The sequence below is a fragment of the Tachypleus tridentatus genome, chromosome 7, assembly GCF_004210375.1.
Source record: "Tachypleus tridentatus isolate NWPU-2018 chromosome 7, ASM421037v1, whole genome shotgun sequence".
In the NCBI taxonomy this organism is placed as follows: domain Eukaryota; kingdom Metazoa; phylum Arthropoda; class Merostomata; order Xiphosura; family Limulidae; genus Tachypleus; species Tachypleus tridentatus.
In genome coordinates this window covers 94422575-94439236 of record NC_134831.1, presented here as the reverse complement: position 1 = coordinate 94439236, position 16662 = coordinate 94422575, and the positions used below count along the sequence as shown (strand labels likewise).

The following is a 16662-nucleotide window of genomic DNA, read 5'->3' as shown; positions in this document are numbered from 1 at the left end:
AATAACTATCACTGCACGTGAGGGAATATAGACCAAAGTAGAAAAACTATCACTGTACGTAAGGGAATATAGACCAAAGTTGAATAACTATCACTGTACGTGAGGGAATATAGACCAGAGTAGAATAACTATCACTGTACGTGAGGGAATATAGACCAGAGTAGAATAACTATCACTGTACGTGAGGGAATATAGACCAGAGTAGAATAACTATCACTGTACGTGAGGGAATATAGACCAAAGTTGAATAACTATCACTGTACGTGAGGGAATATAGACCAGAGTAGAATAACTATCACTGTGCATGCGAGGGAATATAGACCAGAGTAGAATAACTATCACTGTGCGTGAGGGAATATAGACCAAAGTAGAAAAACTATCACGGTACGTGAGGGAATATAGACCAGAGTAGAAAAACTATCACGGTACGTGAGGGAATATAGACCAGAGTAGAAAAACTATCACGGTACGTGAGGGAATATAGACCAGAGTAGAATAACTATCATGGTACGTGAGGGAATATAGACCACAGTAGAATAACTATCACTGTACGTGAGGGAATATAGACCAGAATAGAATAACTATTACCGTACGTGAGGGAATATAGACCAGAGTAGAATAACTGTTACCGTACGTGAGGGAATATAGACCAGAGTAGAATAACTATCACAGTACGTGAGGGAAAATAGACCAGAGTAGAATAACTGTCATGGTATGTGAGGGAATATAGACCAGAGTAGAATAACTATTACCGTACGTGAGGGAATATAGACCAGAGTAGAATAACTATTACCGTACGTGTGGGAATATAGACCAGAGTAGAATAACTATTACCGTACGTGTGGGAATATAGACCAGAGTAGAATAACTATTACCGTACGTGAGGGAATATAGACCAGAGTAGAATAACTGTCACTGCAATGCGAGGGAATATATACCACAGTAGAATAACTATTTCCGTACGTGAGGGAATATAGACCAGAGTAGAATAACTATCACTGTACGTGAGGGAATATAGACCAGAGTAGAATAACTATCACTGTACGTGAGGGAATATATACCACAGTAGAATAACTATTACTGTACGTGAGGGAATATAGACCAGAGTAGAATAACTATCACTGTACGTAAGGGAATATAGACCACAGTAGAATAACTATTACCGTACGTGAGGGAATATAGACCAAAGTAGAATAACTATCACTCTACGTGAGGGAATATAGACCAGAGTAGAATAACTATCACTGTACGTGAGGGAATATGGACCAGAGTAGAATAACTATCACTGTACGTGAGGGAATATAGACCACAGTAGAATAACTATTACCGTACGTGAGGGAATATAGACCAAAGTAGAATAACTATCACTGTACGTGAGGGAATATAGACCAGAGTTGAATAACTATCACCGTACGTGAGGGAATATAGACCAGAGTAGAATAACTGTCACGGTACGTGAGGGAATATAGTCCAGAGTAGAATAATTGTCACGGTACGTGAGGGAATATAGACCAGAGTAGAATAACCGTCACGGCACGGAGGGAATATAGACCAGAGTAGAATAACTATCACTGCAATGCGAGGGAATATAGACCAAAGTAGAATAACTATTAACGTACGTGAGGGAATATAGACCAGAGTAGAATAACTATTACCGTACGTGAGGGAATATAGACCAGAGTAGAATAACTATCACTGTACGTGAGGGAATAAAGACCAAAGTAGAAAAACTATCACTGTACGTAAGGGAATATAGACCAAAGTTGAATAACTATCACTGTACGTGAGGGAATATAGACCAGAGTAGAATAACTATCACTGTACGTGAGGGAATATAGACCAGAGTAGAATAACTATTACCGTATGTGAGGGAATATAGACCAGAGTAGAATAACTATTACCGTACGTGAGGGAATATAGACCAGAGTAGAATAACTATCACTGCATGCGTGAGGGAATATAGACCAAAGTAGAAAACTATCACGCGATGCGTGAGGGAATATAGACCAGAGTAGAAAAACTATCACGGTACGTGAGGGAATATAGACCAGAGTAGAATAACTATCATGGTACGTGAGGGAATATAGACCACAGTAGAATAACTATCACTGTACGTGAGGGAATATAGACCAGAATAGAATAACTATTACCGTACGTGAGGGAATATAGACCAGAGTAGAATAACTGTTATTGTACGTGAGGGAATATAGACCAGAGTAGAATTACTATCACAGTACGTGAGGGAAAATAGACCAGAGTAGAATAACTATCATGGTGCGTGAGGGAATATAGACCAGAGTAGAATGACTATCACTGTACGTGAGGGAATATAGACCAGAGTAGAATAACTATCACTGTACGTGAGGGAATATAGACCAGAGTTGAATAACTATCACCGTACGTGAGGGAATATAGACCAGAGTTGAATAACTATCACTGTACGTGAGGGAATATAGACCAGAGTAGAATAACTATCACTGTATGTGAGGGAATATAGACCAGAGTAAAATAACTATTATCGTACGTGAGGGAATAGAGACCAGAGTAGAATAACTATTACTGTACGTGAGGGAATATACACCAGAGTAGAATAACTATTACTGTACGTGAGGGAATATAGACTAGAGTTGAATAACTATCACCGTACGTGAGGGAATATAGACCAGAGTAGAATAACCGTCACGCATGCGAGGGAATATAGACCAGAGTAGAATAACTGTCACGGTACGTGAGGGAATATAGACCAGAGTAGAATAACTATCACTGTACGTGAGGGAATATAGACCAGAGTAGAATAACTATTACCGTACGTGAGGGAATATAGACCAAAGTAGAATAACTATCACTGTACGTGAGGGAATATAGACCAGAGTAGAATAACTATTACTGTACGTGAGGGAATATAGACCAGAGTTGAATAACTATCACCGTACGTGGGGGAATATAGACCAGAGTAGAATAACTGTCACGGTACGTGAGGGAATATAGACCAGTGTAAAATAACTGTCACGGCATGCGAGAGGAATATAGACCAGAGTAGAATAACCGTCACGCATGCACGAGGGAATATAGACCAGAGTAGAATAACCGTCACGGCACGCGAGGGAATATAGACCACAGTAGAATTAGTATTACCGTACGTGAGGGAATATAGACCAGAGTAGAATAACTATTACCGTACGTGAGGGAATATAGACCAGAGTAGAATAACTATCACTGTACGTGAGGGAATATAGACCAGAGTAGAATAACTATCATGGTACGTGAGGGAATATAGACCACAGTAGAATAACTATCACTGTACGTGAGGTAATATAGACCAGAATAGAATAACTATTACCGTGCGTGAGGGAATATAGACCAGAGTAGAATAACTGTTATTGCACGTGAGGGAATATAGACCAGAGTAGAATAACTGTTATTGTACGTGAGGGAATATAGACCAGAGTAGAATAACTATCATGGTGCGTGAGGGAATATACACCAGAGTAGAATAACTGTTACCGTACGTGAAGGAATATAGACCAGAGTAGAATTACTGTTACTGCAATGCGGGGGAATATAGACCAGAGTAGAATAACTATAACTGCATGCGAGGGAATATAGACCAGAGTTGAATAACCATCACTGCACGTGAGGGAATATAGACCAGAGTAGAATAACTATCACTGCACGCGAGGGGAATATAGACCAGAGTAGAATAACTATTACCGCACGCGAGGGAATATAGACCAGAGTAGAATAACTATCACTGTGCACGAGGGAATATAGACCAGAGTAGAATAACTATCACTGCAATGCACGTGAGGGAATATAGACCAGAGTTGAATAACTATCACTGTGCGTGAGGGAATATAGACCAGAGTAGAATAACTATCACTGTGCGTGAGGGAATATAGACCGGAGTAGAATAACTATTATCGCATTGAGGGAATATAGACCAGAGTAGAATAACCGTCACGCGCATGCGAGGGAATATAGACCAGAGTAGAATAACCGTCACGCACGCGTGAGGGAATATAGACCAGAGTAGAATAACCGTCATGGCACGTGAGGGAATATAGACCACAGTAGAATAACTATTACCGCACGGAGGGAATATAGACCAAAGTAGAAAAACCATCACGCATGCGTGAGGGAATATAGACCAGAGTAGAAAAACTATCACGGCACGCGAGGGAATATAGACCAGAGTAGAATAACTATCACTGTATGTGAGGGAATATAGACCAGAGTAGAATAACTATCACTGTACGTGAGGGAATATGGACCAGAGTAGAATAACTATTACCGTACGTGAGGGAATATAGACCAAAGTAGAATAACTATCACTGTACGTGAGGGAATATAGACCAGAGTAGAATAATTGTCACGGTACGTGAGGGAATATAGTCCAGAGTAGAATAATTGTCACGGTACGCGGAGGGAATATAGACCAGAGTAGAATAACTGTCACGCACGCGAGGGAATATAGACCAGAGTAGAATAACTATCACTATGCACGAGGGAATATAGACCAAAGTAGAATAACTATTACCGCACGTGAGGGAATATAGACCAGAGTAGAATAACTATTACGTGCGTGAGGGAATATAGACCAGAGTAGAATAACTATCACTGTACGTGAGGGAATATAGACCAAAGTTGAATAACTATCACTGTACATGAGGGAATATAGACCAGAGTAGAATAACTATCACTGTAAGTGAGGGAATATAGACCAGAGTAGAATAACTATCACTGTACGTGAGGGAATATAGACCAGAGTAGAATAACTATCACTGCACGCGAGGGAATATAGACCAAAGTTGAATAACTATCACTGCATGTGAGGGAATATAGACCAGAGTAGAATAACTATCACTGCACGCGAGGGAATATAGACCAGAGTAGAATAACTATCACTGCATGGAGGGAATATAGACCAGAGTAGAATAACTATTACCGTACGTGAGGGAATATAGACCAGAGTAGAATAACTATCACTGTACGTGAGGGAATATAGACCAAAGTAGAAAAACTATCACGGTACGTGAGGGAATATAGACCAAAGTAGAAAAACTATCACGGTACGTGAGGGAATATAGACCAGAGAAGAAAAACTATCACGGTACGTGAGGGAATATAGACCAGAGTAGAATAACTATCATGGCAATGCGGAGGGAATATAGACCACAGTAGAATAACTATCACTGAACGTGAGGTAATATAGACCAGAATAGAATAACTATTACCGTACGTGAGGGAATATAGACCAGAGTAGAATAACTGTTATTGTACGTGAGGGAATATAGACCAGAGTAGAATAACTATCATGGTGCGTGAGGGAATATAGACCAGAGTAGAATAACTGTTACCGTACGTGAAGGAATATAGACCAGAGTAGAATTACTGTTACTGTACGTGAGGGAATATAGACCAGAGTAGAATAACTATAACTGTACGTGAGGGAATATAGACCAGAGTTGAATAACTATCACTGTACGTGAGGGAATATAGACCAGAGTAGAATAACTATCACTGTACGTGAGGGAATATAGACCAGAGTAGAATAACTATTACCGTACGTGAGGGAATATAGACCAGAGTAGAATAACTATCACTGTACGTGAGGGAATATAGACCAGAGTAGAATAACTATCACTGTACGTGAGGGAATATAGACCAGAGTTGAATAACTATCACTGTACGTGAGGGAATATAGACCAGAGTAGAATAACTATCACTGTACGTGAGGGAATATAGACCGGAGTAGAATAACTATTATCGTACGTGAGGGAATATAGACCAGAGTAGAATAACTGTCACGGTACGTGAGGGAATATAGACCAGAGTAGAATAACTGTCACGGTACGTGAGGGAATATAGACCAGAGTAGAATAACTGTCATGGTACGTGAGGGAATATAGACCACAGTAGAATAACTATTACCGTACGTGAGGGAATATAGACCAAAGTAGAAAAACTATCACGGTACGTGAGGGAATATAGACCAGAGTAGAAAAACTATCACGCTACGTGAGGGAATATAGACCAGAGTAGAATAACTATCACTGTACGTGAGGGAATATAGACCAGAGTAGAATAACTATCACTGTATGTGAGGGAATATAGACCAGAGTAGAATAACTATCACTGTACGTGAGGGAATATAGACCAGAGTAGAATAACTATCACTGTACGTGAGGGAATATAGACCAGAGTAGAATAACTATCACTGCACGCATTGAGGGAATATAGACCAGAGTTGAATAACTATCACTGTACGTGAGGGAATATAGACCAGAGTAGAATAACTATCACTGTACGTGAGGGAATATAGACCAGAGTAGAATAACTATTATCGTACGTGAGGGAATATAGACCAGAGTAGAATAACTATTACTGCACGCGTGAGGGAATATAGACCAGAGTAGAATAACTATTACTGCAATGCGAGGGAATATAGACTAGAGTAGAATAACTATCACTGTATGTGAGGGAATATAGACCAGAGTAGAATAACTATCACTGTACGTGAGGGAATATAGTCCAGAGTAGAATAACTATTACCGTACGTGAGGGAATATAGACCAAAGTAGAATAACTATCACTGTACGTGAGGGAATATAGACCAGAGTAGAATAACTGTCACTGTACGTGAGGGAATATAGACCAGAGTTGAATAACTATCACCGTACGTGAGGGAATATAGACCAGAGTAGAATAACTGTGACGGTACGTGAGGGAATATAGACCAGTGTAAAATAACTGTCACGGTACGTGAGGGAATATAGACCAGAGTAGAATAACTGTCACGGTACGTGAGGGAATATAGACCAGAGTAGAATAACTGTCATGGTATGTGAGGGAATATAGACCACAGTAGAATAACTATTACCGTACGTGAGGGAATATAGACCAGAGTAAAATAACTATTACCGTGCGTGAGGGAATATAGACCAGAGTAGAATAACTATTACCGTACGTGAGGGAATATAGACCAGAGTAGAATAACTATTACCGTACGTGAGGGAATATAGACCAGAGTAGAATAACTGTCACTGTAATGCGAGGGAATATAGACCAGAGTAGAATAACTATCACTGTGCATTGAGGGAATATAGACCAGAGTAGAATAACTATCACTGTACGTGAGGGAATATAGACCAGAGTTGAATAACTATCACAGTACGTGAGGGAATATAGACCAGAGTAGAATAACTTTCACAGTACGTGAGGGAATATAGACCAGTCAAGAATTAATATTTTTATATATCCAATTATGGTATGCCAACATTAACATTTTTTTACTGTGCTTCAGAGGAACATCATGGTCTTGCCAATTCACTAACTACATTTTCATGGCCACAGAACACTTGAAAGTTGAGGGTTTTTTTGGAAGTAAAGTTATTGGTAGCTATTTGTACATTGATTACTGAGAACAATGATGCCCCAACACCCTCAAATTCAGTTTTATTGACAGACAGAGTGGATGTTAAAGATGGAAGAGTTCATACCACTCCCACCCTGAAAATATTCATGCTTGACGTAAATTTGCTCTTTGCTATTTTTTTTCGATATGATTTCAATCTTTCCAAGCAGCTTGTGTTTAAGGTGTACCATGGAGACCAGTGTTTCTGAACCACTGGTCCATCATAACCTTCTTGAATGGTGTTTGTTAGTCATCATTCCATCACAAATACCTTAACCATTTGCTCCTCAACTGCTGGTTTGTGAAAACCAACTAAACCAGAGTTTCACAACCATTGGTCCTTCACAGCCACCTTCCTTGTTTCATGAAAAACAAAGAAAAAAAAAAAAACTCACAGAGTATTCATATGTAAATTATAATGGTTTTTCTTGTACTTGCATTTTAGTGGTCAATGACAGTATAGGGAGGCAGGATTGAAAAATGCTGATTTGGACCCATTAACTTAGCAACTTATTATTTAAATTTATGAGCACTATGTTCTATTGGTAATAAAATATTAAATATTCTTTTAGTTTTAATAACCCATGTGGATTGTAAAGTATATTTGTATAAGGTAACAGGGACTATTTTACAAAAACACAGGATCCACACATACAGTTCTACAAGGTGGTTTGTGTGTGTGTGTGTTTTGCAGTCACCTCTCTCCTACATGTTATACAAGTATGCAAAATGCTGTCTTTCAAGAAATCTTGACTTTATATGATGATGTATGATTTTAACTGGTGGTATAGTAATAATTTTCCAGATTTACAACACTAAAATCCTGGGTTTGATTCCTGCAGTGGACACAACAGTTAGCCAAATGTGGCTTTGTTCTCAAGAAACAAAAGATATTAATTCCTTGATCAGTGAGGTATCAACAGCATGAATAATGAGATATTTAAATTTCTGTACAATCCTGCATTGTCAACTACTTAATATAAACTTAATTTATTTTAAATGTTAACATAGGTTCATCACTTCTGTTGTTGTGCTATAGGAAGTCGAGACAGATCCTTGTCTGTGTGGGTGAGTTGTTTTAATTGGTCTTTATTTAATTAATTACAGAATTAAATTATTTTCAAACCTTTGATGTAAATAAAAGGCTCTACATTATGTCAAGTGCTGGTGGTATAAAAAATATAATTTATTTTTTCTTTAACCCTTTCACTACGTGCCACAGATCAAAGACCATGTCATCACATTTGTAGACTTTAATTCAAAATGTTATGAAACTACAGTTTTATGAATTTATGTTACTAAGTTTGTAATCAAATTGTAGTCTATAATTCAAAAGTTTAGTATTATATATGAGTTAATTTCATAATATAAAAATAAATATTGGAAGAACACACCTAAACGTAGATTTAAGTGAGTCACATGGTATGTTTAATGCAGCACTGTTTAAAATTAAATGTTTGCAGTGTTAATATTAAGTCTGTAGTCTCATACAAATTGTGAATTCAGATTACCAATGTTAACAAACTAGAATATAAAATAAGAACTTCATTTTTTATTTCACTGAGATATGGCTTGTGTACTAACTCAAACAGTAGCCATGTTTATCTCTTTCCATTTTTGGAAACAGTCCTTTGCATACACTTACTTCAATATATGACATGAATAACCAATCAACAGCTTTAAATGTCTCTCTAGTGGTGTTCTCAGCCATTTTAGTTTGTGAAAAGGCAACCATGTTCTTTCGATTGAAGGTTTTCGAGAAGGTAGGTTGTGTCTTCAGTTTGCTTGAAGTTTCATGTTTTTTTAAACCTAAATACATCATAGTTACTAAACTTAATAAATTATAGTGTAATTCTGTGGTATCAGTATAGCTATTTATGATTTTTTGGTTATTCAACTATATATATATATATAAACTTAATAAATTATAGTGTAATTCTATGGTATCAGTATAGTTATTTATGATTTTTTGGTTATTCAACTGTATATATATAAAACCTAAAACAATTTTGTTTGATATCCTTCACATGTGAACATTTAAAAAAGGCTTAGCAACCTATGTCCAGCAGCAGTAAAGTTCAAAGGTCATAGCAAGAAGAGATAATTGTTTGATTTACTTCTTTATTTATTGTTTTGTATTTTAAGAAAAATAAGTTTAATAATTTATTTCAGAATAGTAATAATCTGTACATATATATAATATATAACAATTGAAATATGACTGTATATATTACAAAATACTAGTCCACTAAAACACAGCCAAGACAGGGAAGACTAAATGTTAGTTTTATATTATAGGATACCTAACACATACATTGAGTCAATGCACGTTATGTAATGTTAGCATGGCATGTCTGGAAGGACAATATAATAAAAAATAATAAACATATAACATTATGAGACTTAAACTACTTAGACTAAACAATTGTATTTTTGTGTTATAATATGCACTTATTCTCATACAAAAAAATCATAATTGTGTATTTATTTCCTTTTTTTTTTATGGTTACAAGGTTGGTCAAATGACAGACCTCACATTGTCAAGGTATAGAAAATAACATAAAGTATAAAGTCTTACTGAAAACAAACATTTAAAATGTATTTAGGTTTTAGAGATTACACAAATAACACTTGAGATTTTGGACAAAGAATAGTTTTCTTAATCGTAACATGAAATCACTTTGTACTCAGATTTAATAGTATTGAAACAGACTCTATTTTCACAAAAAAAATCTGATTTTTTTGTGTACAAAATACTTGTAATCTTTATTAAAAGTCTGCAAAATTTTGTGAAGGTACACAAGCTGTATCAAAAGTTAAAGTGCAAATCCTTCATGTGTGTAGAAGAACTGTATGTTATACAAAGCCCATCAAGAAAGGGTTAAATTGCACAGTTTAATTTAGTATCTGAGTATCTTATAAGTTAACATTGTATTTCAAATTTGATAAACTTTCTTAACCCATTACAGAAATAATATATATGAAGTCACAGATCAAAGTGGTGAAATTTTTCAGTTGTTGCAAAATTTATGACTAATATGTGTATCGGTCACTAGGAAACCTGTACTTTTTTCACTAGTGAAGAACATTCCATGTTAATTATTAGAAGTACTATTGTTTTCTGAAATTTGATTCTTTTAATGATATTGTTATTAAAGATTTAACATTACATTGTTTATTATCTGATAACCATTTCACCTTCGGTATTAATTTTTGATTTATGTTTTTTTTACAACTGTAAATAAAAACTTCCCTTTTTTTTCCCCCCCTTCAAATTTTCTAAGTGAATGAATTTGTTGGTTGTTATGTCAGAATAATAACACTTTAGAAACAGTATTAAACAGGATCAATTAATATTGCTAACAAAAAAACATATATGTTTTAACAAGTTCCATTAATATCTTTTACCTTTAATCATGTTTGTCCTTGTTAAGTGTTAATTTGTTGCATCACTTTGTGATACACATTGTTAGGAAGTTCACAGCATATAAATTGTTTTGGTCTTTTAGGGTCATTTCTTGGTGTCAGAACATAAAATTATATAATGAAAATAAAATTTCTTAAACCAAGTTTGTTGTTTTGCATGTTTTAAAAACATATTTTGTGTTCTTGGAAACAATATTTTGACTTAATAAAATGTTTGTAATGTGGGGGTAATACAGGTGTTTAGTACAATTAAACTTTACCTCAAAGATAATTCAATCCATTAACACCCTCACCCCCCACCCCTCCAACACATAATTTTTTTTGCGTTTCCATATGTCAGCCAGTATTTGTTTGTCACTTATTGTCATTACTTGTATTTACTTTCAGCTGACCTCACTGAAAAGACCTTTGGTTGTTATTCATTCGTTGTTTTCTAATTCGGTCTTAGATGTTTCTTGGTAAGTTTATTTTTAAATACCAGAGTGTTTGCTTATGGTGGCTGGTTTTTTTTTTTTATTTCTCATTGATAATTTGTTTCTCATCTTGCAGTATATTGTGAATTATAATTAAAGTTAATTTGCTGAATCTCTGTAAACATTAATGTATAATAGAATTAGGAAAGGTTTTATTTTGTAGACAAGATGTAAAATTTGTTGTGGTTCTTATAATGTGATAATACCAGGAGCCGTATTGGTCACCAGTTGCTTGTCTGTTCATGGGACGGAACTGTTGCATATGTGGAGTTCTCCGAGGAAGAAATTGGAAAACCAATATCTGAAGATGAAAAGGTACATCAATACTATATTTATTATCATATGTATTTTACCATTTCTGTAGTTATGAATAATTGTTAGTTTTTCTATTCAAACTTCTCCAGTATATTATTAATTGGATTATGTATGTATGTATGTATGTCTATATATATATATATACATACACACACACATACTATTATATGATATTTAAAGAGGTTACCAAAGTCTTTTCTTTGACGATGAAATATGTCCAAATATTTGTACAAAAAATGCATGAGAAATGTGCTATACAAAGTTACTACAAAGTCCACACAGTAATTGTTATGAAAACACCATGTTACTAAGTAGTATATACAAAGCTGTATATTTTATAATGTTAAACTTTTTGTTTTACTATGATGAATTTTTAAATGCTTGTAAGACTGATCTTGATACTTTGTATTAGATCTGTTGTTGATTTAATTTTTGACAACTTTAAAGAGTTGAAGAATTGAAGGGTGTCTAGTATACATCTCAGCTATTAACAACATTTTTAGTGTTTTCTATCTTACAGCTTGACTATATGTAAGAATTTTAATTGTTTGGAAGTTCACAATGTGGTTATACTTATTATTTTTATTGTTTCACAACATAAGTATTTATAAGGTTTCTCCACTACACTAAAATCTGACGTATTTCATAATACAATATTCTGAGTGTTTACCATAATTTAGTTGTTAAACATTGATTTAAGGTACTAGATTTTTGGAACTTAACATTAAAAATATGTGTCACATATTAACTACAAATTAATTTAAATGTGTAAGTTTATTAACTTGTATATTTATATTCTTCATATAAAGTAAGAGGACCTGCAATTTGATTAATCCAGTAGTTTACCTGGAAATTCATTATATTTACAATGCCAAAGCATAATAGAGTTCAAGTTAACTTGGAAGTGCAATGAGTATCACGGTTAGGGTAACTGAAATTTTAAAATGCATAAAAAACAAAATTTTGAATTTTCTCTTTTGTGATACAAATTCCAGCTATACAGTATCTAGCACACACAAACACTTTTAAGTTGTACTAAACTGTTGATTACTGACCGATGTCATATTTACACTTTTCTACCATTCAAGATTTTTAAGTTAATTTAGGCCTAACAGTTTTCAAATATAAAATTATGTATATAATTTTTTACATTTATCAAGGCCTAATGATCCACTGTTTTAATTTTTGTGTGATTTTCCTCTGAAAAAAAAATGGTGCCACTAAATATAAAAGAAAAAGTGTAATTTATGTCTTATTTCATATATTGTGTGTATTATTATTATTTGTTGTTTTTTCTTCTTACAAAACCAATTTTCAATACAAGTAGGTTTTAAATCACTGTCGCTTTGTTTGTCTTATCTTGCTCAGTTTCTTTATTTTTAAAGTTAACATGTAGAAATAAAAAGTTGTACACTTAACAGATGTGACATCATATTGGTATTTGTAAAATAGATGAGTTGAGAATAACTGTTTTGTATTTACTTCTTCCTGTTTTATGTTTAACAATCAATCAAAGAGAATTAGTTTACCATTCTTAACCTTGTTTAATGCAAACTGAGCTTATTATGAGACTTTTTTTTTAATGTAGATTAAATAATGACCTGTCTGTTCAGAATGTAGCCTTATTAACTCCATATTCTTAAGTGTGTTGAACATAAACCAGAAGGTTATCTTTCAGTGTAGAGGCCTTATTATCATTTTTAAGATTTTAATATCTTGAACTTTCATGAAGTCTAAACAAATCTGTAAGGGTTTAACATATTTCCAATCACTTTGTTTATGTATTGATATAATAAAGTAAAATAATACATACACATACAAATAAAGATGTACTTTTATGTAACATATCCTATGGTTTTAACAGTTTAACAGTTGGCTTACAAATATTATTTATTCAGCATTGTTTCTTTGAATAATGTAAATTCAAGAATGTTTGATATTGTTTTAATATAATCTGAACCTTCTAAACACATGTATCAGTCTGTGATTTACTGATCATGGTGTTGCTCTTTAGGATTCGACTACATTAGTGAACTGCAGAGCTTTAATAGCAAAATATTAAGATAATGAAGCTACATTCTGGAGATTAGGTCATTTTATTTATGTTTATAAGAATTAGTTTATGGTTCATTTGCTTGTTGTGGAGTATTTAGTCTGTGAAACTCATAGTTCTGTATGATGTTGTGCAACAGAATCAACTCCACCAGAGACTGTATGGTAAAAGTTTAGCAATGACCAATCAACTAACTACTTCATCAGCCACAGTTATAGAAAACCCTGAACTCTTAAAGATGAGAGAAGAGCAGACATTTAAAACAGAAAAACCCAAAACTGAAGTTATTCCAAATGGAGTGATGACAAGTCAGCTGGTAGACAGCAACAGTGGCTCCAAACATCAAGATCAGCAAAGCAATATTAGTAGATCTGGCTATGCTAGGGTAAACTGGTTTAATCTTTTGTTCTTTAGGCTATGCTAGGGTAAACTGGTTTAATCTTTTGTTCATTAGGCTATGCTAGGGTAAACTGGTTTAATCTTTTGTTCGTTAGGCTATTCTAGGGTAAACTGGTTTAATCTTTTGTCCATTAGGCTTTGAGAATTTTAGTCTCTCTATGTGATTAAATAACTGTGAGAATACCCAACACAAGCACACTGTGGTTATTAGTGTGAATATATCTAGAATTAACAACTGTGATATTTACTATACAGATACCTAAAACTAAACTGTGGTATTTACTATACAGATGCCTAAAACTAAACTGTGGTATTTACTATACAGATGCCTAAAACTAAACTGTGGTATTTACTGTACAGATACCTAAAACTAAACTGTGGTATTTACTGTACAGATACCTAAAACTAAACTGTGGTATTTACTGTACAGATACCTAAAACTAAACTGTGGTATTTACTATACAGATATCTAAAACTAAACTGTGGTATTTACCATGAAGATGCATAAAACTAAGAACTGCAGTCTTTACTATAAAGATGCACAAAACTAAAAACTGCGGTATTTACTATGAAGATACCTAAAACCAAAGTCCGGCATGGCCAGGAGGTTAAGCCACTCCATTCCTAATCCAAGGATTGCAGGTTCGATTTCCTGTCACACCAAACATGTTTGCCCTTTCAGCCATGGGGGTATTATAATGTTACAGTTAATCCCACTATTCCTTGGTAAGAGTGTAGCCCAAGTGTTGGTAATGAGTGGTGATGACTAGCTGCCTTCCCTATAGCCTTACACTGCTAAATTAGGGATGGCTAGTGCAGATAGCCCTTGTGTAGCTTTGTGCAAAATTTTAAAGAAACCAAAACCTGAAACTAAGAACTGTGGTATTTACTATACAGATACCTGAAACTAAGAACTGTTATGTAACTAAAGACAGCTGACATTAAGAAGCATTGCTACACATAAATGTATTAGAGTTTTTACTTTCTTTGAAAGAGTTACAAAATATAGTTGTCAAAAAAGCTTACCTGTTGATTGTTTATAGGACCTACAGATAAACAGATAGAAACACTAATGCCAGATGGAAGGAGAAGAATCACTCCTTTATATATTCCTCCTGATATGGGGTAAGAACATCAGTACTTAACAAGTGTATCACTTAAAGATACAGTCAGTACTTACAGCTGTGAATCTGTTATCTGAAGATATTGAAATGGATGCTAGTATTGTGAAACATGGATATGAGACAATAAAATGATTAATTATCTAATTTGAAGATTAAACACAAAAAGTATTGATAATGAATGCATTTTAATGTCATGTGTAAAACTGTTTTCTGATAGATTTTTCTTATCAGAACTATTTTCTTGGGTTTTATTAAAGATCCAACAGTATTTTAGATAGATCTGTTAAAAATATGGTGTAGAAATGTGTTGGAAAAACTTTTACCTGAGTAATATTCTAACACTGAGAAATGGATTAATACATTGTATGAAGGTATTAACTTGACATCTCAGGTTATGTTACATTTGTTGTTTTTACCATGCATTAGATAGAAACTTTTGTTGAGTGGAAATGTAATGCTAGTGTGTGTAAAAGTGATAGTAAATGTTGGTTTTGTGAGGATATATAAACATGTATATTTAAATCTAAATGTTCTACTTGTAACCATAATGATTTTGGAATTACAAATTAGTAGATATTTTTTTCTTAGTATATCTTAAAGTTAACTCCAAGTAAGACTCCACAAAGGAAGGATGAGTGAAGTGTTCTAATTACTTTTGTTTGAATAGCAACAGTTCTCAAGCAGTGATGGTTAGTAGTTGAATAAGAAATAAATGATTTTGTGTCAGTTATAATGTAGATGCTATATTATAAAAATAATTTTATTGAAACTACAGAGAGGTTGCTCCATCATACACAAGTGGGGCTATGCCTACTTTCAGTTCTTCCAAGGAAACCAAAAGTCGTATTGATAGAGAAACGAGATGAAACCTCCAACTGCCAACCTAACAGCATTTCTCCACGCATGCAGGTTTCACTCGGTTCAGTTCCTCCCAAGCAACCAAGTCTTAACATAGCATCGACAAATGTAAGAAAATTCACCTAAGTAAAACATAGTGTTATGTTATGTAAAGTAAAAAAAAATCTTTCAGTATACTAAATGCTAACCATAAAATTGAGAGTTCATCATACAGAAACTGTTAACTATTTTGATCATCATTGGAATATGTGGCAGATGGTAAAGTTGTTAAGATTTGTTGTCAGTGGTAAAATGTTTAAACCATACATCCATTAGTTAACCAAAATGTATAAAACACATTGAAGTGGTGGTTGAATTTACAGACTATATTATGTTTTGCATCTGTTAATTGTTTATTAGTAATTCTCTGTTTTGTGATGACCGTGAATTGGATTCAAGTGTTTAATAATAGTATAAACCATGGATTTTATAATCAGATAGTTTCTAATTTTCCAGGATATCCAGCCATCACCTTCTGCTGCTATGGATCGAGTTCTAACCACAGTGTCTGTGGAAAGGTAGTAGAATTCAATTTTTTTAAATTGATGCTGAATGATAACA

General features: G+C 34.2%; 1 protein-coding gene across 1 annotated transcript in view; it reads left to right on the top strand.

The window, feature by feature from the left end:
- Positions 1 to 16662, top strand: part of LOC143257730 (protein HIRA-like) — an 86582-nt gene that overhangs the window by 45980 nt on the left and 23940 nt on the right. Inside the window, 9 exon segments of the mRNA XM_076516763.1 lie at positions 8426 to 8482; positions 11228 to 11298; positions 11523 to 11628; positions 13821 to 14066; positions 14406 to 14460; positions 15124 to 15205; positions 15980 to 16051; positions 16053 to 16170; positions 16558 to 16619. Coding sequence (XP_076372878.1) covers positions 8426 to 8482; positions 11228 to 11298; positions 11523 to 11628; positions 13821 to 14066; positions 14406 to 14460; positions 15124 to 15205; positions 15980 to 16051; positions 16053 to 16170; positions 16558 to 16619 — 869 coding nt within the window.